We start from the raw sequence: 25,906 nt of genomic DNA, 5'->3' as shown, positions 1-25,906 counted from the left end.
GATCTACATCGCTGAGATTGTACGACTGCATGGTGTACCGTCTAGCATTGTGTCGGACAGAGACCCGAGGTTTACCTCACGTTTCTGGGGAACTTTGCAGCAAGCTTTGGGAACCAAGTTGAGATTGAGTTCCGCTTATCATCCACAGACGGATGGGAAAACCGAGAGGACTATTCAATCCTTGGAGGATTTGCTACAGGCTTGTGTGTTAGATCATCAGGGAAGCTGGGATGAGTTGTTGCCGCTGATTGAGTTCACCTACAACAACAATTTTCATGTGAGCATAGGGATGACACCTTACGAAGCTTTGTATGGTCGGAGGTGTCGTACGCCCTTGTGCTGGCATCAGGACGGTGAGAATCTGGTCATTGGACCGGAGTTGGTTCAGCAAACTACAGAAGAGGTGAAGCGAATCCAGGAAAAGATGAGGATCTCGCAGAGTCGTCATAAGAGTTATGCTGACAATAGGAGGAAGGAGCTGGAATTTCAAGCTGGCCCCGATGACAGGTGTCGGAAGGGTGATCAAGTCCAAGAAGCTTACTCCAAAGTTCATTGGACTGTACCAAATTACGGAGCGAGTTGGACCAGTGGCATGCAGGATTGCATTACCGCCATTATTATCCAACATCCATGATGTGCTTCATGTGTCACAACTGCGGAAGTACATGGCTGATGACTCTCATGTGATTGAACCTATCACATTCAGCTGAAGGATGACCTTACGATGGTGATGCCACCCATCAAGATCGTCTACAAGAGCACGAAACGCTTGTGAAACAAGGAGGTGTCCTTGGTGAAGGTTGTGTGGAATCAAGCGACGGGCGATGCTACATGGGAAATAGAAGATAAGATGTGGGAGTCACATCCCGACTTGTTTGTAAACCCTTAAGTTTCGAGGGCGAAACTATTTTTAAGGGGGTGGTATTGTAAGACCCTACTTTGATGAATGAAATTATTTATTTTAGAATAAATGATCAAATGTGTCTTGCTTGTTGAAATTCTAGTTCCCTTAGAACAATGTCGTACGCGATGTCAGGACAATCGAGTATGACAACAAACACACAGTATCAGTAAAAGTAAAACGCAAAATTAACAAGACACAAGAATTGGTAACCCAATTCAGTGAAACTTCACCTACGTCTGGAGGGCTAAGCCAAAAGAAAGGAAATCCACTATCTCAAGATTCAGGAACTACAGACACACATGAACACAACCAGTTCATTGTTCTTTTCCTAATCTACTCAGTGTATTTCTACTTAGTATCTCAACCTAAGTATGAGAGCCTCTCTCACTTTCTCTCAATCACTGTCATAGTGATTGGTGAAAACAAATAACAAAAGTGTTTGAACAATCAAACTCAACACAGAACTGAATCTTGCTTTATAGAATCAGGGAGCAAGAACAGTTCACAAATAACAAGAACAAAGCACAACTCACAATCCTAAAACACTTGATCTTCAATCTTAGCTCCGGTAGCTTCACGTTTTAGGTCTTTGTTCCTTTTATACTTCAGCAGAGGCGGCACTAGGGTTGACTGGGCTGAAGAACAGAATTGATCCACACAAATTCAAACGCAATCTTCCAAGATATGATTTGCGTAACAACTAAGAAGAGATAGAAACAAATCTTCAATCATAGATTTGTTTCAACAATAAACAACCCGCAAAGAACTCCCTTTAATCAGCTACTTGATTCTCAAGTAACAACAAACAAATCTTTAACAGATAACAGAAGGGACCCACAATGTACGCCAGCTAGTGAATGAATGTCCTGGCTTCACAGAATCTGATGTCAGGACATCGGCTTCGACATCTGATTGTTTTTAGAAAAATGCATGACAACACCAGGAACAACAATCTCCCCCTTTGTCAAATTTTGCCTAAAAACAACTTCATAACCAGAGAGGGTAAAAACACACAGAATCAGCAGCGGAACAAAAGAGACAACACTCCCCCTCAAAACGAAGCTTCTTCATACGCAGACATAGTGAAACTCCCCCTCAAATGAAGCATCCAACAACACTCATAAAAACTGCCTGAAGTACACAAGTCATAACCATAGCAGCACATAATTACCAAATTCCAAGCCAGAGAGGAACATCAGTAGAAAAAAAAAACATAGTACTGTCACACTGAAGCAGAAACAGAAAACACAAAACATAGTCTTCAACATCTTCAACAAAAGTCTTCAAACAAAAGTCTTCTAACTACTCCCCCTTTTTAGCACAAATTTGGCAAAGGTTGAAAACAATACATGAGCCAAAACAGAACAAACACAGGACCATTATTAAATGCCAGAAGATGAAGTCTCCTCTACAAGGTCTTCAGATCCTTCCTCCTCAGCAACATCCTCATGACCGGCCTCCTCTTTAAGATTGAGAAGCAAAGCATCCACCTTCAATTTTCTCTCAGTAGTAACCTTGATAGACACCTGCAGCTCCTTTGAGAGATCCTCCAATTCAGCAATCACACTTTGAGTTCCAGAAGCATACATGGAAACAGGAATTGATGTCATGTGGGATGGCATATCAATGTCCAGGACATGGGGATCCAGGAACAGATGATGATCCAAAGTGATGGGGGTACCCTTAGGAAAAGCCACATCATCCATTCTGAGTATATCAGGATGCTGCTTCAGAATGATAGCAGTCAAGAGCGAAGGAAAAGAAATGGGCAGCTTTACAGCACAAGTTTCTGCATGTTTTAAAGTTTGAGCAAACACTAAGGAGCCAAAATCAAAAGGAATCTCAGTTCCAATCCTGTAGATCAGCTTGGCAAAAATTGCAGAAACAGCAGAGGTATGATGAGAGGGAATCCAATTCACAACTCCTATCCTGTTCAGAATAGCATACTTCACACTCAACAACCCTGTAGATAAAAGCTTCTTAGCAGGCCACTTCTTCACTTGTCCAGCAGTGAGTTCCTTGGCAACCTTGTCCAAAGACAATTCTTCCTCAAAAAACTCCACTGCACATCTTCCAAGGGCTTGGTCGATCACAACAGGAGAAAAAGTTACACACTTCCCTCGAACATAAACTTTCCTGAATTCAGCACTTCCAGGAATAACAACATCATCTGTCAAATTAACTAGGAACTCTTTCACTAGCTTCTCATAACACTTTCTAATATCCATGACTGTCTTCCTTAGACCAGCATGGTCAATGAGAGCAATAATCATCTTACACTCAAGCACATCCTTGCCAATCTCCCTTTCTTTTGCAATCCGGCGGTTGCAAACATATTTCCACTTGAGAACATTCTAAGCAGCATGAAAGGAAACATTATCAATAGGGAAAGAAGGAACATCTGATGGAATTCGCTTACCAGAGAATTTCTTCTTTTCAGAAGTCCGAATGTCCTGAACATCGACTTCAACATCAGACTCAGATTCCAAATCAATCCTTGGAATTTTCTTCTTCTCAGCAGTTTTCTTTACCTTCTTGTGTGAGGAATCCACAACCTTTTGTTTACCTTTGCTCTTCACATCCGTAGTGGATTTGGCCTTCTTTTGTGAACCAGAGGGGGTGTCTTCAACAGGAACTCTTCTTCTCTTCTTCATCCTGGCAGCAACACTTGCTAGAGGAACATCATCTGAGTCATCAGCATCTGAAATTTCATGAACAGATGGAGGAGACTTGGTAGACTCCTCAAAAGAAACCTCCTCGTGAGCTTCATTCTCTGGTTCTGAGTTCTTGGACTCAGAAGATGAATCCAGAGATGGTGAATTCTCCTTACCATCTCAGGAACTTCAGTTTGAGGAGCAGAAGCCTCAACATCTGCCTCTTCATCCGCAGAGGAAATTTCATGAGAAACATCCTCAAGCACAGGTGAGTCACGAGTGCCTTGAGATCTCGTACTCGACATGTAGCGCTTGCTGGCATGAGTTCTTGAATCCTTTCTTGCATAGGCCTTCTTGGAATGAGCGGAGGATTGCGCATTCAAGCCAATAACCTTGACTCCAGAAGATGTCTTCTCAATCTTGCCTTTGATGGAGTCTTGCTTTCCTGAGACTTGAGACATTGTGAAATATGGCAGAGTATGCAGATTCAGAGGATCAAAGAAAAATTGAGAGCAAAGATGAATCAGAATTACACAATTAAAAAACTCAATCAGTTGTAGGATAGAAACATGGCCGTTGGTGATGATTATATAACAGTTGAGTGGATGAGAAGCAATCATGATGATGATGTCATAACGGCAGTTATTGGTAGTTACAAGAAAACTAGTCGTTAGAGCAAAGTGATGCGGTAATTGCTATGCTTCTTGAAAGAGGCAAATCCCAAGATTTCCTCTCAATTTCTCAAACGTGACAGCATCAAGTGGTTTGGTAAATATATCAGCCAATTGCTTTTCAGTAGGAACATGCTCTAGAGTGATAATTTTATCTTCAACCAAGTCTCTAATGAAGTGGTGTCTGATATCAATGTGCTTGGTCCTGCTATGTTGAATAGGATTTTTGGAAATATTAATAGCACTAAGATTGTCACAGTACAGTGTCATAACATCCTACTCGACTTCATACTCCTTCAGCATTTGTTTCATCCACATGAGTTGAGTGCAGCTACTCCCAGCAGCAATATATTCAGCTTCAGCAGTTGACAAGGAGACACAATTTTGCTTCTTGCTAAACCAAGAGATCAAGTTGTTCCCCAAGTAGAAACAACCACCAGATGTGCTTTTCCTATCATCAGCACTTCCTGCCCAATCTGCATCACAATAACCAACAAGAGTAGGATTCGTATCGTGTGTATAGAGAATACCATAATCACATGTACCATTAACGTATTTGATTATTCTCTTCACTTGCAAGAGATGACTAGTCTTTGGAGCAGCTTGATATCTAGCACAAGCACCTACAGCAAAGGTGATGTCTGGCCTGCTAGCAGTAAGATACAGAAGACTACCAATCATGCTCCTATACAAGCTTTGATCAACATCTTCTCCTTGTTCATCCTTAGATAACTTGATATGTGTAGCAGCAGGAGTTCTTTTGTGACCTGCCTTTTTCTAGTCCAAACTTCTTAACAATACTCCTAGCATACTTGCTTTGTGAAATGAACAGAGAGTCTTCCATTTGCTTAACCTGAAGACCCAAGAAATAATTCAACTCACCTACCAAACTCATTTCAAATTCAGATTTCATTTGTTGAACGAAATGCTCCACCATCGTGTTCGATATTCCTCCAAATACTATATCATCTACATATATCTGTGCTATCATGAGCTTGCCTTTGTCATTCTTTACAAACAGGGTCTTGTCTATTCCTCCCTTGCAATAGCCATTGCTAACAAGAAATTCAGTGAGTCTTTCATACCATGCTCTTGGAGCCTGTTTCAATCCAAACAGGGCCTTCTTCAGCTTGTACACATGGTCTGGATGATGAGGATCTATGAATCATTTGGGTTGTTCAACATATACTTCTTCACTCAAGTACCCATTCAGAAAAGCACTCTTTACATCCATTTGATAGAGTCTAAACTTTAACAAACAAGCAACTCCCAGTAATAGCCTTATAGATTCCAGTCTAGCCACTGGAGCAAAAGTTTCATCAAAATCCACTCCTTGTATCTGAGTATAGCCTTGAGCAACCAATCTCGCTTTGTTTCTAGTGACCACTCCATTCTCATCTGACTTGTTCTTGAAAATCCATTTAGTACCAATAATGTTCACTCCTTTAGGGCGTGAGATGAGGTCCCAAACTTCATTCCTTCTGAACTGATCAAGCTCTTCCTGCATTGCATTTATCCAGTATTCATCAGTCAGTGCTTCCTTGACATTTTTGGGTTCTATTTTAGAGATGAAACAGCCATGAGCAATAAAACTTTTAGATCTGGTAGTTACTCCTTCCTTAGGATCACCAATAATATTTTCTTGAGGGTGATTCTTCTAAATTCTTATGGATGGGGCTTTGTTTGACTCAATCATTTTTCCTTCTTGTTCATCTGCACTAGTCACAGACTCATTGTCGAGGTCAATCGTTGGAACATCGGTTGGGACATCAGCATCATCATCTTCACTAGCAGTTGTCTCAGACATTTTGCTTGGTACATCATCTATAATAACATTGACAGATTCTATCATAACCTTTGTACGAGAGTTATACACCCTATAAGCTTTACTGTTTGTTGAGTATCCCAAAAAGATGCCTTCATCACTCTTGGGATCAAGCTTCCTTCTTGGTTCATGATCAGCCAGAATATAACATTTACTCCCAAAAATATGAATTTTGAGTTCTCAAACTCTCTTCCATGATCACTTCTGATTCTTACTACAGTACTGCTTTTCTCAGTTTGAAGCTTCAGGAAAAGTCTCTTGAAAATCTCAAATGTCTCTGATTTTTCTTTCATGAAATCAATCCAAGTGTACCTGGAAAAATCATCAACACACACAAAAACATATTGTTTACCTCCCAAAATTTCAACTTGCATGGGTCCCATTAGATCCAAGTGTAGCAGTTCAAGGACCTTTGTCGTGGTTGGATGTTGGAGCTTTGCATGGGACATCTTGGTTTGCTTTCCAATTTTGCACTCTCCACATATTCTTCCCTCACCAATTTTTAACTTTGGTAAACCACGAATGGCTTCTTCAGAAATGATCTTCTGCATGCTCTTAAGATTGATATGACCCAATCTCTGGTGCCATAGATTCAGCTCATCAACTTTTGATATCAAGCATCTAGAGACTTGTGCCTTCTCTGGTGAGACCCACATGTAGCAGTTGTCTTTGGATTTGATTCCTTGCATCATTACTTTATGATCATTTGTTGTTACAACACACACTGCCTTACTGAATAACACATCAAGACCTTGATCACAGAGTTGACTTATGTAGATAAGATTGGCAGTCAGTCCTTTAACAAGCAACACATCATCCAAATCTGGGGATCCAGGATTTACCAGTTTTCCTATTCCCTTGATTTTTCCTTTTGCTCGATCTCCAAAGGTGACAAAATTGCTGGCGTATCCTTTGATATTTTCAAGATATTCCTTGTTTCCAGTCATATGTCTTGAACAACCACTGTCAAAGTACCAGTCTTCACTTGATGAGGCCTTGAAAGATGTGTGAGCTATGAGGCATGTCACTTGGTCTTTGGGTTTCCAAGTCTTCTTGATCTGTTTCTCCTTTGAATCCTTCAACACATTCTGTCTCTGAGGATAGCCATAGAGTTTGAAACAATAAGGCTTTATGTGGCCATTTCTTCCACAGTAGTGACATCTCCAAGGGTTAGACTTATCATTTTTCAGCTGAGAACCCCTATGTTGAGGCACATGTTGAGACATCGGGTTGGACATCTGATAGTTGATGGAATTATTGAATTCATTAGCACCAACAAATTTCTTTGGCTGCTTCTGATTTTCTTTGTTGGAAGTATTGTAATTAAATCCAATTCCTTTCACGCTCCTCCCTTGTTTGCTTGTTTCCTTTAGAATCTCATCCAGCATGTCAGATCCACTATTCAGCATACGCACAGATTTATGAGTAGCTTCAAGTTTATTTGTCAGAGTGACCACTTTATCCTGAAGTTCTGCATTAATCACCATCAGCTTAGCCTTTTCTACAGTATCAACATCCTTAAGCTTTGTGTTCCATTCATCAAGATCATCCTGCAGCTTATCAATAGTCCCTCTCAGCTTTTCATTTTCTGACTTGAGCTGCTCTATATTATCTTCTTGCTCTTTCAGAAGTTTGCATGCTTCTTCCCATTTAGTGTGCAAGAGCCTGTAAGTCTCCTCCAAATCTTCATCTGTTATTTCTTAATCACTATATTATGAAGCATCAACAGTTCCTGAGAAGGCATTAACTCTGTTTGCAGAGAGTTCTTCCTCATCCTCTGTGTCTTCATCTGACCATGTCACAACCATGCTTTTCTTTTGCTTCTTCAAGTAAGTAGCACACTCAGTTCTAATATGCCCATATCCTTCACATTCATGACACTGAACACCTTTATTCTGACCAGATTTGTCTTCTTCTTTGATCTTTTTCTGAGAATTGAAGGGCTTGAAATTGTCAGTCTTAATGTCCTGGACATTTGACATGTTTCTTCTATCTATTTTTCTCAGAGCTCTATTAAATTTCTTTGCCAGTAGAGCCAGAGCTTCAGATAAATTCTCACCTTCACAGTCAGCATCATCTCCATCATCAGTATTGGAGACAAAAGCTATGCTTTTACTCTTTTTCTCAGACTTCTCACCAATCTTCAACTCATAAGTCTGCAGAGAGCCAATGAGTTCATCAACCTTCATGTTACTGATATCCTGAGCTTCTTCAATAGCAGTGACTTTCATAGAAAATTTGCTGGTAACAGACCTCAAGATTTTCCTTACAAGCTTCTCATTAGACATAGGTTCTCCCAGAGCAAACGAGGCATTGGACAAATCACGCACACGCATGTGAAATTCAGAAATAGTCTCATCCTCATTCATCATTAAGTTCTCAAACTGAGTAGTAAGAATCTGGAGCCTTGACATTCTTACTCTGGTGGTGCCCTCATGTGCAGTCTTCAAAATTTCCCAGGCATCCTTTGCCACAGTGCATGTGTTGATCAACCTGAACATGTTTTTATCCACTCCATTAAAGATAGCATTCAGTGCCTTAGAGTTTCCCATAGCAGCTTCATCTTCATCCTTTGTCCATTCTTCTTCAGGTTTCTCTTCTGCTTTTGAAGTACTTCCCTCAGCTTGCACTTTGGTGGGATGACTCCATCCTTTGACAATGGCCTTCCAAGTCTTGTTATCTATAGACTTAAGAAACGCAGTCATGTGGACCTTCCAGTAATCATAATTGGTCTCATCCAGAATTGGTGGTCTGTTAACCGATCCTCCCTCCTTATTGTCCATGAGAACCAAACAAAATCTCCCTGGAGCTCACCCAACAGAACAGGGGTGCCTGCTCTGATGCCAATTGAAATTCTAGTTCCCTTAGAACAATGTCGTACGCGATGTCAGGACAATCGAGTATGACAACAAACACACAGTATCAGTAAAAGTAAAACGCAAAATTAACAAGACACAAGAATTGGTAACCCAGTTCAGTGAAACTTCACCTATGTCTGGAGGGCTAAGCCCAAAGAAAGGAAATCCACTATCTCAAGATTCAGGAACTACAAACACACATGATCACAACTAGTTCATTGTTCTTTTCCTAATCTACCCAGTGTATTTCTACTTAGTATCTCAACCTAAGTATGAGAGCCCCTCTCACTTTCTCTCAATCGGTGCCACAGTAATTGGTGAAAACAAATAACAAAAGTGTTTGAACAATCAAACCTAACAAAGAACTGAATCTTGCTTTATAGAATCAGGGAGCAAGAACAGTTCACAAATAACAAGAACAAAGCACAACTCACAATCCTAAAACACTTGATCTTCAATCTTAGCTCCGGTAGCTTCACGTTTTAGGTCTTTGTTCCTTTTATACTTCAGCAGAGGCGGCACTAGGGTTGACTGGGCTGAAGAACAGAATTGATCCACACAAATTCAAACGCAATCTTCCAAGATATGATTTGCGTAACAACTAAGAAGAGATAGAAACAAATGTTCAATCATAGATTTGTTTCAACAATAAACAACCCGCAAAGAACTCCCTTTAATCAGCTACTTGATTCTCAAGTAACAACAAACAAATCTTTAACAGATAACAGAAGGGACCCACAATGCAAGTCAGCCAGTGAATGAATGTCCTGGCTTCACAGAATCAGATGTCAGGACATCGGCTTCGATATCTGATTGTTTTTAGCAAAATGCATGACAACACCAGGAACAACACTTGTGAATTGTGAATTTTTCCTTGATGCATTGGAGTGTATAGTATTATTTATATTAAAGTGATAATACTTGGGGGTTAGGAAATAATTATTTATAAGGTCAAGGACTCCAAGGTAAGTGATTTTGGGTTGCTTGAGGGCCAAGGAGGAGGGCTATACTCGAGTATGTGAAGAGGAGAGGAGAGGAGACTTGTTTTGACTAGGAATGCAAGAGTTAAGGGGAATATTGAGGGATTATTGCTCATAATCATGGCTGATCAGTTTTTATTCAAGGAAATAAAGGAGAATGAAGAGCCAAAAATGCATTGTCTCCATTCAAATTAGTGAAATTTGTGGATGCCCTTGCATATCCTTGTCTTGGCCGCGGGTATAGGGGTAAAAGGGGAAGATTTCTGCAGCTTTTGAGAGACCTAAAAGAGGCTGAGTAGAATCACAATCTCATACCCTCATTTCCACACACATTCAGAAGAAAAAAAGAAAGAAAGAAAGAGTAAGAGAGTGAGAGAGGGCGGCGGCTAGAGGAGAGAAAGAAGAAGAAGAAGGAGTGAAAGCAAGAGAGATCAAGAGAGAAAGGAGAAGATCAAGTCAAGGCTGAAGGTGCAGCAAGGAGAGGACTTCTCCATTCATCTATTCCATCACCATTCTTTCATCCTTTCATTCCCAAAAACTAAGGTAAGGGTGGATCTAGTAGGTAGAGTCTAGGATCAAAATGATGAAGGTTTGTATGATTTACATGGTTATGGTCTGAATTTCGTGTTGATGATGATGTATGTGGGTTAGGGGGCTGATCTTATACTTTAAGAACTTGATATGTGCTGCCTTAAACATGATCAAAAGTTGATGCCATGATCACTTGCTATTGATGCCAAACTTGACAATTTTACCATGATTTTGCCTAGAACAAATTCTGTGATGTATCATATACTTAAGGATGATTATGTTGATGATTAACATGATGATTTTTCTGCTGTATGTTGGCCTAGAGAATGGCCAATACGTTTTCAAAAAAAAAATATAGAAGCCTAGAGCATATGGTGCTCTCGGCTACACCAAAACAAGGGTTTTGGTGGATTTTTCTTTAGTTTTTTGGTGCTATTGATTATTGCTGATTGCTACTGGAATTTTTACCAAATTTGTGATGCTTGTATAATGATATGATCAATATGTCAATGCTTATCAAATGATCCCATGTCATAGGTATGAATTCCATGATTTTACACTAGATTTTCACATGATTTAGCATGAAAGATGATGTATGTTCAGTTCTGGAATTTTTGTGAGAATATGCTTGATAATGTTGGCTGGACATTGGCTTGTGAAGTTGGAATGGAAGAAAGGAAGAGTTTTGAAAACCCTTGAGCCCTTTAGGGTTCGGCCGAGCCACTTTTGTGGTTGTCGGCGAGTTTTCTTTCTTTCGATTCATGCACAAGTTTATGTGATAGCTTGATTGATGAGTTTGCCATGATTTAAGTATTGGTATGCATGAGAATACGGCTATGTGTTTTGGTATAGCTTATATGTTGCCTAACTTGGATATTGCCAACGGGTCGCTCACCTACCTGTAATTCCTTTTGGTGTTGTGATTATTTCTGTCGTTTATGTTTCACTATTCGGTGATATAAGTGCTAAGACTCTAGGATGACTTATTAGAGCCTTGAACAAAGAGAAATGAGAACTTAATCGCTTGCAAGTAAAATGTGATGAAATTGGAACATAGGTCTAGTGATGACTATGGCCCATGAGAACGATGGTACCATTATAGACAAACAGTTGCTTGCACGCGAGGGTGTTTGTGGGTTACAATGTGTGTCCTCACGTGATAAGGTTGACTGCGGTCTCCTCGAGATTTATGGGTTATACTATGTGTCCCCATGTGACTTGGGTTGTACTGAGTGTCCCCTTGTGATTGTTCATATGCGGATGATCGTGATTTGCCCATGGTGTTAAGGTGGTTGTGCGAATGGTGAGGACGTTAGTATAACTGGACTTAGGTGACTAACTGAGATGAGACTTAAAGATTTTCCATTTAAAACTTATTATTCATGTGATATATGATTTTGCTATATGTGAACATGAGATCTGACCCTGTTATGTGTTATCTGGGGGGGGGGCAGATGGTGAAGATCAAGAGCTCAGTGACCTCTTGGACGATCGATCTTCATGATCAGGAGAAGGACAACGCCTGGCAGACCGACTCTAGCCAGGTACGTCGCTTGTACGTCGGCAGTGCTACGATCACCAGACGAGACCGACATGGGAACATCATCGAGACTCAGAAGATGGAATGGGGCAAGGTCAAGATGCTCTTTGCACCATGCCGCTTTCTGCACCCAGGTGATGAGGGTTCCAGCTCGAACTCTCCACAATTGGCTGATGCAAAGGAGGATATTTTACGAGCGCCTGAGGCACCAGCCTAGTGGGGGCGTATTGGTGACTTTCCAGTCCCGCCTCTAGAGTCACTTCCAGATCCTGATGCCGGTGCTCCGTCAAAGAAGAGACAATGTGGGTGGCTCGAGGAGTGATTGTTGTTTGTCTTGTTGGGGGTCGAGTGACACGTAGTTCTGAACTATCATTTATTTGTTTCATTTTCAGAGATTATGGGTGTATTTTGGTTTAGGGCTTTAGCCCGAGGTTTCAACTTTTGTATTGTTGGATTATTTATTGCTTTTATTAAAGAGTTGCTTTATTCAGAAATGTATGTTTTATTTATTCCGCAAGTTTAAGTCGTAAAGTCTTCAAGAGTTTCACAATAATTTAACCTTTGTTATTAATGCAAGATTATTATGTGAATCGACGAAAACTCTTTACGAAAATACATGTGATTGGTTACTGTGTGACACTTGAGAAATCGGGGAGTTACATTGTGGTATCAGAGCTCCGATTGAGAAACCAGAGCACTAAAGATTTTGGGCTTACGAGTTCCCGAACTCGTTGTGTTTTTTTTTTATAAAGGTGTTTTCAAAGCTTCGCGGTGAGATTGGGTAGACTTGTTTGCTAAGATGTTTGCTTGGCTGTGAGATTTTCTGCAGTTAGTATCATTGCTGTGATACTTGAGACTAAGTGTTTGATTATGTTAAGATGTTTGAACTCTGAGATCGATTGATGGAATGTCAACCGAAGGAAGAGTGAGCTTTGGAAACCCTTTTGTGCCCCACGGTGTACGCCTGTGTGCGTTTGGGGAGCACTTGTGCTGTTGGTGAAGAAGAAGGATGGGAAGTCCAGAGTATGCGTGAATTACCGACAACTCAACAAAGTGACTGTGAAGAATCGTTATCTGATGCCTCGGATAGATGATTTAATTGATCAACTTCGAGGAGCTATCGTTTTCTCGAAGAGAGATTTGAAGTCGGGTTATCACCAGATTCGAGTCAAGGAAGCTGACATTCAGAAAACCGCATCCAGTACTCGATACGGGCATTATGAGTACCTTGTGATGCCGTTCGGAGTCACTAATGCCCCTGCTGTATTCATGTATTACATGAACAGAGTGTTTAGGCCTTTCCTGGACAAGTTCGTGGTGGTATTCATCGACGACATCCTTATCTATTCGAAGAGTAACGAGGAACACGAGGAGCATCTACGACAAGTGCTGGGAGTATTGCATGAGAAAGAGTTGTATGCTAATGGTTCCAAATGGGAATTCTGGATGGAGGAGGTGAAGTTCCTGGGTCACGTCATATCAAGTCAGGGTGTGGCTGTTGACCCCAGCAAAATTGAATCGATTTTGTCGTGGGAACAACCTAAGACAGCAAGCGACATCAGAAGTTTTGTTGGACTTGCTGGTTACTACAGACGCTCTGTGAAAGACTATGCAAGTTGACTTTGCCGTTGACTCAATTGACGAAGAAGAATCAACCTTTTGCATGGACGGAGAAATGTGAAGAGAGTTTTAAGGAGATGAAGAAGCGACTGACTACTGCACCAATACTAGCCTTACCCAAGGAGGGTGAACCATACGACGTTTACTGTGATGCTTCACATAATGGGTTGGGTTGTGTAATGATGCTAGAGAAGAAAGTGATTGCTTATGCCTCGCGACAGCTGAAGATTCATGAGAAAAACTGTAACACCCCGATTTCGGTGGCGTCACTTTAGTAACCAACAATAAACTTAATGCGGAAAAACGTGAATATTTTTCTTTTGATAATAACTAAGACAAGACTGAATTAAGTAAAACCCCAAAAGCGAAAACAACAGAACTAATATACAATATATATTACAGCCTCCGCTGTAAGTAGCAACCTCGTCACGAGTAACCTCCAGTGACGGAAAGAAGAAACATGTAACGCCCGTAGGCAAAATATACAGACTAAAGTAAAGGTGAAGTGCCCGCAACACCATCCCTCAAAACTGAGAATAAGCTGGCCCATCGGCCTGAAAAGACCTCCTAAGTCCAACCAACTCTCTGTGATTCCCGTAAAGAAACCACACAAAAAGCTATAGGTGGGAAATTACCCTGTCCCCAAAGAAACAATTGATGTTCAGAGCTAAGACTCTACTCCTACACTAATCCCATCTCGAGGAGCTCACACTAACACTCAATCCTACATGCTAGCATGATCGTCGTCCGAATTCGAAATCCAGAACGACCTAGTCTATGTACACCATCCGTCCTCCTCTCGCGAACGCGACGCGCTCTTGTTCCAGCATCTCAACCCTAGTTCCCCCCGAAGGGTGAACCGTCGTGAACCAGCCCGCCAAAGACATCTGACAATGGGCGTTTGTCCGCCAAAGCACACACAGAAGACGCGAGGGTCAACTCCAAAGAATTACGTAAATAATAGCACCAATAGATATAGGTAAGAGAATAGCCACTTAGGCTTATAGCTAGGGATAACATCCTAGGGTTGCATATTCCACAATAACATAAACGACAATAATAACACTTAACATGTTCCAAATAGAATTAACAAGTAGCAATCACACTCAGCAACTAAGTCAGTATGCATGTTGCATGAAATGATATGCAGGTTAACCCAGTCAACCAATATGCAATCCGGAACGGATGGACATCAAACGGATCAATCCTAGCACCAGCAACGGTGGGACCATTCTGCCCGCGTGCCTCTTACACCAAACATAGGTATGGACATCAAACGAGTCAATCCTAGCACCAGCAACGGTGGGACCATTCTGCTCGCGTGCCTCTGGGATGGACACCAACCGGATCAATCCTAGCACCAGCAACGGTGGGACCATTCTGCCCGCGTGTCTCTTACACCAAACCAAGGTAGCCAGATCAGCCATAACCCGTAGGTCTGCCATTTCGGTCTGCTACTAAGAGTCACCTAGCAGTGCTCTTACGCGGAAATCCTGGTCTTATAACCAATTTTGGAATCCGCCGAGGTCCAGAGTACGTCCTGTGTTAATACCTCATTAATGTTGCATGAATGCAAGATGATTAGACAAACAACGTCTCCGAATCTCACTCGACACGTCGCCACGTGTTCTAGGTAAATTAAAGTCTCTAAAAACTTACCCTAAGGTAAAGTCGATTCTGCGACAAAAGACACTTCTTCACATCAACATAGTAACTCATGATGATCTCCAAATCATCCGACTCATCTCAATCCGATGGTCACAACTGCTCAACGAGCACAGAGTATTACACTCTCGGAAACTAACGGTTTCCCGGACTTATCCCCAGGATAGCCCAACAACGCATAGCTACTCCAACAGCACAGGAGCATCAACATACTCAACACTTCTCAGCTTCCTCAACGATTGGATCCGACGACACTTCTCGTTTTCCAAAGACTAAGATTTGCATCCGAAGCTTCCTTTCGAGTTTATTATCTTTATTTAAAGATTTAGAGGTTGTTTAATGTCTTATGAATTTTCTTCCAAAATAATATCCTTTTTAGTCTTATCGCAAATCCTATAAGTTCTCGGGATCTCCTAATCCCCAAATGACTCCAGAGAATGTCTCGATCCATAAACATCATAGCAAGGCCCGAATCTCATTCGTCCTATCAAACTTTCTCAAAACTCTCAAATAAAAATCGGCATGACCTGCCCGCTATTCTCACCATTCAGAAACTCATATTCCAGTGCAAAGCATATTTAAATCATCACAATCAGCAACATGTCATATATCAATAAATCTCATCATAAACACTTAGCACTTAGCATATAAAACATGCACCACACATCCTAGATTACCCACATAGCACATAGCATGTAAGTCAATCTCAAAAACATTCAGTAGATGAATCATCTACATTGTCAGCCGAAGCCTCAGAAAACATTTTCCAATCACACACAATCCAGTGCATAAACAGTAAACAATGTCGAAAGCATCGACCCTAAGCATTAACTAGAGATTCAGTGAGATGCCCTCACCTGCAGATTCTCCAGGATGAACTTCCAACTCTTCCTCACAATCAAAGTGTTGTTCCTCAGGAAATTCCTCAAAATCACCTTTAGAGCAAAACCACAGAAATACTATCAGAATCTATCGAAAACTAAGCTATCGATACTTACTAAGATTACTCGAAGTAATCTATACTCTAAGGTACGATAATCTAGCGCGAAAGGCAAGTTTTCGGAAAAGGAAATTTTCCTCCTCCACCCTTAAATAGGTTCGGCCACTTTTCACAATTAGGAGACTCGATTTTTCTTCGATCAAACTTGGTTCCTATGCTATCATTAGCCGTAACTAAGGGTATTCTGAACTCGGAAAAATTATCGGATCAAAAACTGTCGCAGGGGTATTTTGGTCATGATTTTTAACTTATAGAAATTTCAAAACTGAAATCCCAAAAACCAAATTTTGCAGGGACGTTACTAACGACGTTTATGACAACTAATCCTACTAGCACTAAGCTAAGGCGATAGTTTTTAGCCTAAAGGTTGAAGCTTTACTTCAAAAACTCCAAAAATGGGTATTTAAGGCTAAAATTGATTCCGGCGGAATTCCGGCGACATAACGGAAAATCTAATCCGGCAGAAGTGATCTTGGGCACATAAAGAAGAGGTTTAGAATCAGAAATGAAAGATTCAGGATAGTTTTGCAAAAACCCATAAACTATCAGCTCAGAAAAGTCTACAGAAAAGCTATGGAAAAAGCGATCAGAGGTAAGGATTAGCGACTATACCTCGAAACCTTGAAGCAGCAACTGTTGGATCGACGATCAAGCAAGAAATGAAGAAAATCTTCTCCTCCTCCTCTCCTCTCAAACTCGCGGCCTTGGTGGGTAGAAAATGGTGGAGTTTTGTGATTTCTTCTCACTTGCTTGCTATATATAGAAGATGGCAAATCGCGGGAAAATGAAAGTTTCGCGATTCTGATTTTTCCGGCGTCATTCTCCATGAATTCTCAGATAGGTTTTGGCGAAAGAATTCCAAAACTAAAATGAGGTCTCCTTGTATTTTTAGCGACTAATGCATAATCGGTATAAAACTATTTTACCCGATAAGTTGCTTTTTGCATCGAATGTCGGAATGGAAAACTTCCTTCTGAAGAAAGATTGAAATCATCAAGAGAAATGGGTGTACGCGTGTAGAATCTTCATTTGAAGCTCTGAATAGAAAAAGTCTTCATTGTCGAGAAATTCTAGGGTTTTGAAATACCAGGGTTTCGGTTTCGGCAAACTTCCGATGATTGGAATCGGACGTTCGTAGATCCTAGAGTTTCGCCTCAAAACGATTGTGATTTATGGAAGAAGAGAAGTTCTAACATTTCTCTGAAGATTTTTGGAATTAACTTCCATCGTGCCTAAAAGTGAAAATTAGCTATATACTAGGGTTTCTGACCTAGGTTTAAGCGTATAACGATCGTGCTATAACTTTTATCGACTTCGATACAATCCTCAAACTTTTCCTGAACTTTCTCCTTCATATATTTATTTCATTTGGTAAACTCTAGTTCAGGTTTCCCTTCACGATACATCAACCCTAATCGTGAATAGGATTCTATTTACTTGACACAAGCTTAAAAAACTTGGGTCTTACAAAAACTATCCTTCGCATGATTTGGAGTTGGCTGCTATAGTGTATGCTCTCAAGATTTGGAGGCATTACCTGTATGGCAGTACGTTCACGATCTACAGTGATCACAAGAGTCTGAAGTACTTGTTTGATCAGAAGGATCTGAACATGAGACAGCGAAGGTGGATGGAATTTCTGCAGGACTATGAGTTCGCTCTACAGTATCATCCGGGGAAAACCAATGTTGTAGCTGACGCTCTTAGTCGAAAGGTTATACATGTATCCTCGTTGATGGTCAAAGAGCTAGAACTGTTGGAGACATTCCGAGACCTGAGCTTGGATGTTAAGCTCGCACCTGGGGAGTTGAGATTCGGAATGGTGACGGTGTCGAGTGGACTATTGGACGAGATAAAGTCGAAGCAAGAGACCGATGAAGGACTGATTGAGTGGCGCAAACTCGTTACTCAAGGAAAGGCACCGGAATTCACTATCGGAAACGATGGTCTTTTGCGTTGCAAGGGACGAGTTTGTGTACCCAATGACGCAGCTATGAGGAGGTTGATCTTGGATGAAGGCCACAAGAGCAGGTTGAGTATTCATCCGGGAATTAACAAGATGTATCAAGACTTGAAACTTCATTTCTGGTGGCCTGGGATGAAGAAACAAGTAGCTGAGTACGTGTCGACATGTCTGACTTGTCAGAAGGCGAAGGTGGAACATCAGAAGTCGGCAGGGAAACTACAATCGTTGGATGTCCCTGAGTGGAAGTGGGACAGCATCTCTATGGACTTCGTGACGGCGTTGCCCCTAACACGAATAAGATTTGATGCAATATGGGTAGTGGTTGATCGATTGACGAAGACTGCTCACTTCGTGCCGATTAATCTGAACTACAAGGTGGAGAAGCTAGCAGAGATCTACATCGCTGAGATTGTACGACTGCATGGTGTACCGTCTAGCATTGTGTCGGACAGAGACCCGAGGTTTACCTCACGTTTCTGGGGAGCTTTGCAGCAAGCTTTGGGAACCAAGTTAAGATTGAGTTCCGCTTATCATCCACAGATGGATGGGCAAACCGAGAGGACTATTCAATCCTTGGAGGATTTGCTACGAGCTTGTGTGTTAGATCATCAGGGTAGCTGGGATGCGTTGTTGCCGCTGATTGAGTTCACCTACAACAACAGTTTTCATGCAAGCATAGGGATGGCACCTTACGAAGCTTTGTATGGTCGGAGGTGTCGTACGCCCTTGTGCTGGCATCAGGACGGTGAGAATCTAGTCATTGGACCTGTAACACCCCGATTTCGGTGGCGTCACTTTAGTAACCAAAGAAATAACTTAAGCGGAAAAACGTGAATTATTTTTTTTCGATAGTGTAAGTAAAGACAGAAAGAGATGAAACTCTAAAACGAAGATAACAGAACTAATATACAATATGATTACAGCCCCCACTGTAAGTTGTAAACCACGTCACGAGTAAACCCCCAGTGACAGAAAGTAAAAGAGAGTAACGCCTGTAGGCAAAAGTACAAACCAAGGTAAACATACTGTGTCCGCAACACTAAACCTCAAAATCTGAGAACAAGTTGGCCCAGCGGCCTAAGAAAAGACCCCCTAAATCCAACCAGCTCTCTGTGATCTCCATAGGAAACCACACAAAAAGCTACCGGTAGGAAACTACCCTGTCCCCAAAACTGAAGCATGACGGTCAGAGCATCGACACTACTCCTACACTAATCCCATCTCGAGTAAGTCGCTCGGTGGCCAGCGGGGTCGACCACCCCTGAACCGTAGTCCTCCTGATCAAGCTTCTTCAACCTAGTTTCCCCTGAAGGGTGAACCATCGTGAACCGGTCCGCCATACTCAACTGACAATGGCGTAGTCCGCCCAAACACACACAGAAGACGCGAGGGTCAACTCCAAAGAATTATATAAATAATAAAACCAGATATATAGGGTAATAATTATTTAGCCTCTCAGGCTTATACGTTTAGGGATAACATCCTAGGGTTGCATATATCACAATGAATATAAAGATAATAATAACAATTAGCATGCCTCAAGTAGGATAAACAGGTACCAACCACACTCAGCAACTAAGTCAGCATGTATGTTGCATGAAATGCAATGCTGGGTAACAAAATGCATTCCGGAAGAAGGATGGACACCATCGAGTCAGCCCTAACACCGGCCAAAGTGGGACCATTCCGCTCGGGCGTCTCTTACACCACACAAAAGTAGTCAGATCAGCAGTGAACCCGTAGGTCTGCCATTCCGTCTGCTACTGAGGACCACCGTAGTGTCCTAAATATTGAAATCCGGGTCTTATGACCATTTTGGAATCCACCGAGGTCCGGTAATCCGCCGTGTATTAACCTCAAAATGAGTGCATGAATGCAAGTGATTAGCCAAACAACGTCTCCGACCTCACTCGACACGTCGTCACGTGTTCTAGCTAACTTATTGTCTCTAAAAAGCCTACCCTAAGGCAAATGTCGATTCTGCGACAAAATGAATTAATCAAAAGAAGAAGAAGATACTTTGGAACTCATGGTTCCCGGCTAAACTTTAGATAGCCAATCAATAAACTGCTCATCGAGCGAAAAGGTACCGAAGTACTTGGAAACTTATAGTCTCCGGCTAAACTTTAGATAGCCAAACATTAAACTGCTCATCGAGCGAAAAAGTATAAGCATACTCGGAAACTTGTAAGTTTCCTCAAGACTTGGACTCGACGACACTTCTCATATTTCCCAAACTAATATTCAGGCTCTAAGCTCTTATCTAAGGGTATCATTATTGTTCAAAGGATTTAGAAATTGATTAATGCCTTATGAGTTTTCCGTGATAAAATAGTTTTCATTTTAATCTTGTAATACTTCCTAAGAGTTTTTAGAGATCCCATAATCTCAAATAATTCCCTGAGAAGGTCTCGATCCATTAAAACATAACAAGGTCCGAACTCCGTTCGTCCTTTAAAACTCTCTCAAAATCTCATAAAAATTTGGCATGACCTGCCCGTAATCCTCACTCCTCAGAATCTCATGTATAAGTGGAATAGCATAAATAACACAGCTCAGTCAAAAGCATAAACAGCATATTCCAACACATCCTAAGTTAACCATGTAGCACATAGCATGTGAATCATTTAGCACACAATATCTTGGCATCAAATACTCAACAAGTTCGGCCGAAGCCTCAGAAATCATTTCAGACATTTAGCAATTAGGTGCATAACACATAAATCAAGTCGAATTTCATCGACACCTAAAGCATTATCTAGTAATTCAGAGAGTAGCCCTCACCTGTAACTCCTCCAGCGTTTTCCTCACAACCTCCTTCACGTTCCTCGCCTTGATCTCCAGGAAACTCCTCAAAAGAACCTTAAGCCAAAATCACAGAAATCAACACATTGAGTCAGAAACTCAGCAAGCAATAAGTCCTAGGGTTACACGGTACATTACAAACTCTGTGGTACGACAATCTAACACGTTAAGACAAGTTTTCGAAAAAGTCGGATTTCCTCCCCCCTTGGTATAGCTCTCGGCCACTTTCCTTAATTGGGAGGGTCGATTTTTCTTCGATCAAACTTGGTTCCTAGGTTAACATACGCCGTAACTAAGACGGTTCTAAGCTCGGAAAAATTTTCGGATCGAAAACTGATATAGGGGTAGTTTGGTCATTATTTTTAGCTCAAAATTTCAAAATTGGATTTTTGAAAAACAAATTGGATGGGGACGTCCACAACGACGTTTATGACGACAAATCCTACTAGCACTAAGCCAAGTCGATAGATTAGAGCGTAAAGGTTGCGACTTTGCCGAAAAATGGGTATTTAGGGTAGAAATTGATCCCGGCGGCATTTCGTCGACTTTTGACAAAATCTAATCCGCAGAACACGCTCAGGAGCATGCAGGGAAGAAGTTTAGACGCTGAAATCAGCTGATTTGAACAGTTTTTCAAAAACCTCAAAATTTTGAACTCAGAAAGTCGCATGAGAAATGGACAGAAACGACGATTCGAAGGAGAGTATAGATTACCTACCTCGAGGTCTTCGATTAGTGACGAACGGTGAAGCAAACGGGCAAGAAACGACGAAGATCCGGATTCTCTCTCTCTCTCTAGCTGCTCACGGTTTTGGGGGAGGGGAAAATGGGTTTTTTTGCAAAAAATCTAATTTTCAAGCTATTTATAGGTTTTGGAAAAAACGGAAAAATGATTTTTTTGCGATTCCGATTTTTCCTGCGCGTTCCTCTGCGCATTCTAAGATAGGTTCTGGCGACAGAATTCCAGAACTCAAAATAGGATTCTTGGAATTAAACCAAAAGATCCAAAATCGGCATAAGTCGGTGTAAGTCGGTTTATCCCGAAAAACTACTTTTTGCAGTGATCGTCGGATGAGAAAACTTCCTTCTGAAGAAAGATTAGGAATGACGAGAGAAATAGGGGAACGCGGGTGGAATCTTCATTTGCAGCTCCCAATAGAAAAAGTCTTCATCGTCTGTCGATCTTAGGTTTCTCGAACTATCAGGGATTCTGTTTCGGCAAACTTCCGAGAATTGGAATTTGACGTTCGTACTTTCCAGAATTTCGCATCGAAATAATTGTTTAAGGACGGAAAAGAGAAGTTCTAACATTTCTCTGAGGATTTTTGGAATTAGTTTCCATCGTGTCCCTAAGCGTAAATTAACTATTCACTAATACCTTTGACCTAGGATTAAGCGTATGTTAGTCGTGCTATAACTCTTATCGGTTTTTCGATAAATTCTTGGAATTTTCCTGAACCTTTTTCCTTCCCAAATTTATCTTAATCAAATAAACTCTTTTATTTTATTCACTTATCCAAAGCGTTAAAACTTGGGCCTTACAGGACCGGAGTTGGTTCAGCAAACTACAGAAGAGGTGAAGCGAATCCAGGAAATGATGAGGATCTCGCAGAGTCGTCAGAAGAGTTATGCTGACAACAGGAGGAAGGAGCTGGAATTTCTAGTTGGGGATCATGTCTTCTTGCGGGTTTCCCCGATGACAGGTGTCGGAAGGGCGATCAAGTCCAAGAAGCTTACTCCAAAGTTCATTGGATCGTACCAAATTACGGAGCGAATTGGACCAGTGGCATACAGGATTGCATTACCGCCATTCTTATCCAACATCCATGATGTGCTTCATGTGTCACAACTGCGGAAGTACATGGCTGATAACTCTCATGTGATTGAACCTGATGACATTCAGCTGAAGGATGACCTTACGATGGTGATGCCACCCATCAAGATCGTCGACAAGAGCACGAAACGCTTGAGAAACAAGGAGGTGTCCTTGGTGAAGGTTGTGTGGAATCAAGCGACAGGCGACGCTACATGGGAATTAGAAGATAAGATGCGGGAGTCACATCCCGACTTGTTTGTAAACCCATAAGTTTCGAGGGCGAAACTATTTTTAAGGGGGTGGTATTGTAAGACCCTACTTTGATGAATGAAATTATTTATTTTAGAATAAATGATAAAATGTGTCTTGCTTGTGAATTGTGAATTTTTCATTGATGCATTGGAGTGTATAGTATTATTTATATTAAAGTGATAATACTCGAGGGTTAGGAAATAATTATTTATAAGGTCAAGGACTCCAAGGTAAGTGACTTTGGGTTGCTTGAGGGCCAAGGAGGAGGGCCATACTCGAGTATGTGAAGAGGAGAGGAGAGGAGACTTGTTTTGACTAGGAATGCAAGAGTTAAGGGGAATATTGAGGGATTATTGCTCATAATCATGGCTGATCAGTTTTTATTCAAGGAAATAAAGGAGAATGAAGAGCCATAAATGCATTGTCTCCATTCAAATTAGTGAAATTTGTGGATGCCCTTGCATATCCTTGTCTTGGTCGCGGGTATAGGGGTAAAAAGGGAAGATTTCTGCAGCTTTTGAGAGACCTAAAAGAGGCTGAGTAGAATCACAATCTCATACCCTCATTTTCCACACACATTCAGAAGAAAGAAAGAAAGAAAGAGTAAGAGAGTTAGAGAGGTGAGAAAGAAGAAGAATGAGTGAAAGCAAGAGAGATCAAGAGAGAAAGGAGAAGATCAAGTCAAGGCTGAAGGTGCAGCAAGGAGAGGACTTCTCCATTCATCTATTCCATCACCATTCTTTCATCCTTTCATTCCCAAAAACTAAGGTAAGGGTGGATCTAGTGGGTAGAGTCTAGGATCAAAATGATGAAGGTTTGTATGATTTACATGGTTATGGTCTGAATTTCGTGTTGATGATGATGTATGTGGGTTAGGGGCTGATCTTATACTTTAAGAACTTGATATGTGCTGCCTGAAACATGATCAAAAGTTGATGCCATAATCACTTGCTATTGATGCCAAACTTGACAATTTTACCATGATTTTGCCTAGAACAAATTCTGTGATGTATCATATACTTAAGGATGATTATGTTGATGATTAACATGATGCGTTTACTGCTGTATGTTGGCCTAAAGAATGGCCAAAACGTTTTCAAAAAAAAGAGAGAAGCCTAGAGCATATGGTGCTCTCGGCTACACCCGAAACAAGGGTTTTGGTGGATTTTTCTTTAGTTTTTGGGTGCTATTGATTATTGCTGATAGCTACTGGAATTTTTACCAAATTTGTGATGCTTGTATAATGATATGATCAATATGTCAATGCTTATCAAATGATACCATGTCATATGTATGAATTCCATGATTTTTCACTAGATTTTGACTAGATTTTCACATGATTTAGCATGAAAGATGATGTATGTTCAGTTCTGGAATTTTTGTGAGAATATGCTTGATAATGTTGGCTGGACATTGGCTTGTGAAGTTGGAATGGAAGAAAGGAAGAGTTTTGAAAACCCTTGAGCCCTTTAGGGTTCGGCCGAGCCACTTTTGTGGTTGTCGGCGAGTTTTCTTTCTTTCAATTCATGCACAAGTTTATATGATAGCTTGATTGATGAGTTTGCCATGATTTAAGTATTGGTATGCATGAGAATACAGCTATGTGTTTTGGTATAGCTTATATGTTGCCTAACTTGGATATTGCCAAAGGGTCGCTCACCTAGCTGTAATTCCTTTTGGTGGTGTGATTATTTCTGTCGTTTATGTTTCACTATTCGATGATATAAGTGATAAGACTCTAGGATGACTTATTAGAGCCTTCAACAAAGAGAAATGAGAACTTAATCGCTTGCAAGTAAAATATGATGAAATTGGAACATAGGTCTAGTGATGACTATGGACCATGAGAACGATGGTACCGTTAGAGACAAACGGTTGCTTGCACGCGAGGGTGTTTGTGAGTTGTACTGTGTGTCCCCACGTGATGAGTTTGACTGCGGTCTCCTCGAGATTTATGGGTTGTACTGTGTGTCCTCATGTGAGTTGGGTTGTACTGAGTGTCCCCTTGTGATTGTTCATCTGCGGATGATCGTGATTTGGCCATGGTGTTGAGGTGGTTGTGTGAATGGTGAGGACGTTAGTCTAACTGGACTTAGGTGACTAACAGAGATGAGACTTAAAGATTTTGCATTTAAAACTTATTATTCATGTGATATATGATTTTCCTATATGTGAACATGAGATCTGACCCTGTTATGTGTTATGTGTTATTCTAGGGGGGGGCAGATGGTGAAGATCAAGAGCTCAGTGACCTCTTGGACGATCGATCTTCATGATCAGGAGAATGACAACGCCTGGCAGACCGACTCTAGCCAGGTACGTCGCTTGTACGTCGGCAGTGCTACGATCACCGGACGAGACCGACATGGGAACATCATCGAGACTCAGAAGATGGAATGGGGCAAGGTCAAGATGCCCTTTGCACCATGCCGCTTTCTGCACGCAGGTGATGAGGGTTCCAGCTCGAACTCTCCATAGTTGGCTGATGCAGAGGAGGATACTTCACGAGCGCCTGAGGCACCAGCCTGGTGGGGGCGTATTGGTGACTTTCCAGTCCCGTCTCTAGAGTCACTTCCAGATCTTGATGCCGGTGCTCCGTCAAAGAAGAGACAATGTGGGTGGCTCGAGGAGTGATTGTTGTTTGTCTTGTTGGGGGTCGAGTGACACGTAGTTCTGAACTATCATTTATTTGTTTCATTTTCAGAGATTATGGGTGTATTTTGGTTTAGGGCTTTAGCCCGAGGTTTCAACTTTTGTATTGTTGGATTATTTATTTCTTTTATTAAAGAGTTGCTTTATTCAGAAATGTATGTTTTATT

General features: G+C 41.2%; 1 protein-coding gene across 1 annotated transcript; it reads right to left on the bottom strand.

Annotated features, from left to right (window-relative positions):
* Nucleotides 1-2,286: 2,286 nt before the first annotated feature.
* LOC130712903 (uncharacterized) lies at nt 2,287-4,019 on the bottom strand. The gene is made up of 3 exons (XM_057562720.1): nt 3,735-4,019; nt 3,304-3,690; nt 2,287-3,258 (listed from the first exon to the last, which is right to left on the bottom strand). The coding sequence occupies exons 1-3, from the start codon at nt 4,017-4,019 to the stop codon at nt 2,287-2,289; spliced, it is 1,644 nt and encodes a 547-aa protein (XP_057418703.1).
* Between the last annotated feature and the right edge of the window lie 21,887 nt (nt 4,020-25,906).

The sequence above is a fragment of the Lotus japonicus genome, chromosome 4, assembly GCF_012489685.1.
Source record: "Lotus japonicus ecotype B-129 chromosome 4, LjGifu_v1.2".
Lineage (NCBI taxonomy): Eukaryota > Viridiplantae > Streptophyta > Magnoliopsida > Fabales > Fabaceae > Lotus > Lotus japonicus.
The sequence above is the reverse complement of the archived record's forward strand: the minus strand, read 5'-3'. Positions and strand labels throughout refer to the sequence as shown.

What these genes read in the sequence shown, in the direction of transcription:
- LOC130712903 (XM_057562720.1), bottom strand. Translation starts at nt 4,019, where the DNA reads ATGTCTCAAGTCTCAGGAAAGCAAGACTCCATCAAAGGCAAGATTGAG. An exon ending in AAACTGAAGTTCCTGAGATG is followed by an intron (nt 3,691 to 3,734) that starts GTAAGGAGAATT and finishes TCTGAGTCCAAG; the next exon opens with AACTCAGAACCAGAGAATGA. An exon ending in GTAAGCGAATTCCATCAGAT is followed by an intron (nt 3,259 to 3,303) that starts GTTCCTTCTTTC and finishes CATGCTGCTTAG; the next exon opens with AATGTTCTCAAGTGGAAATA.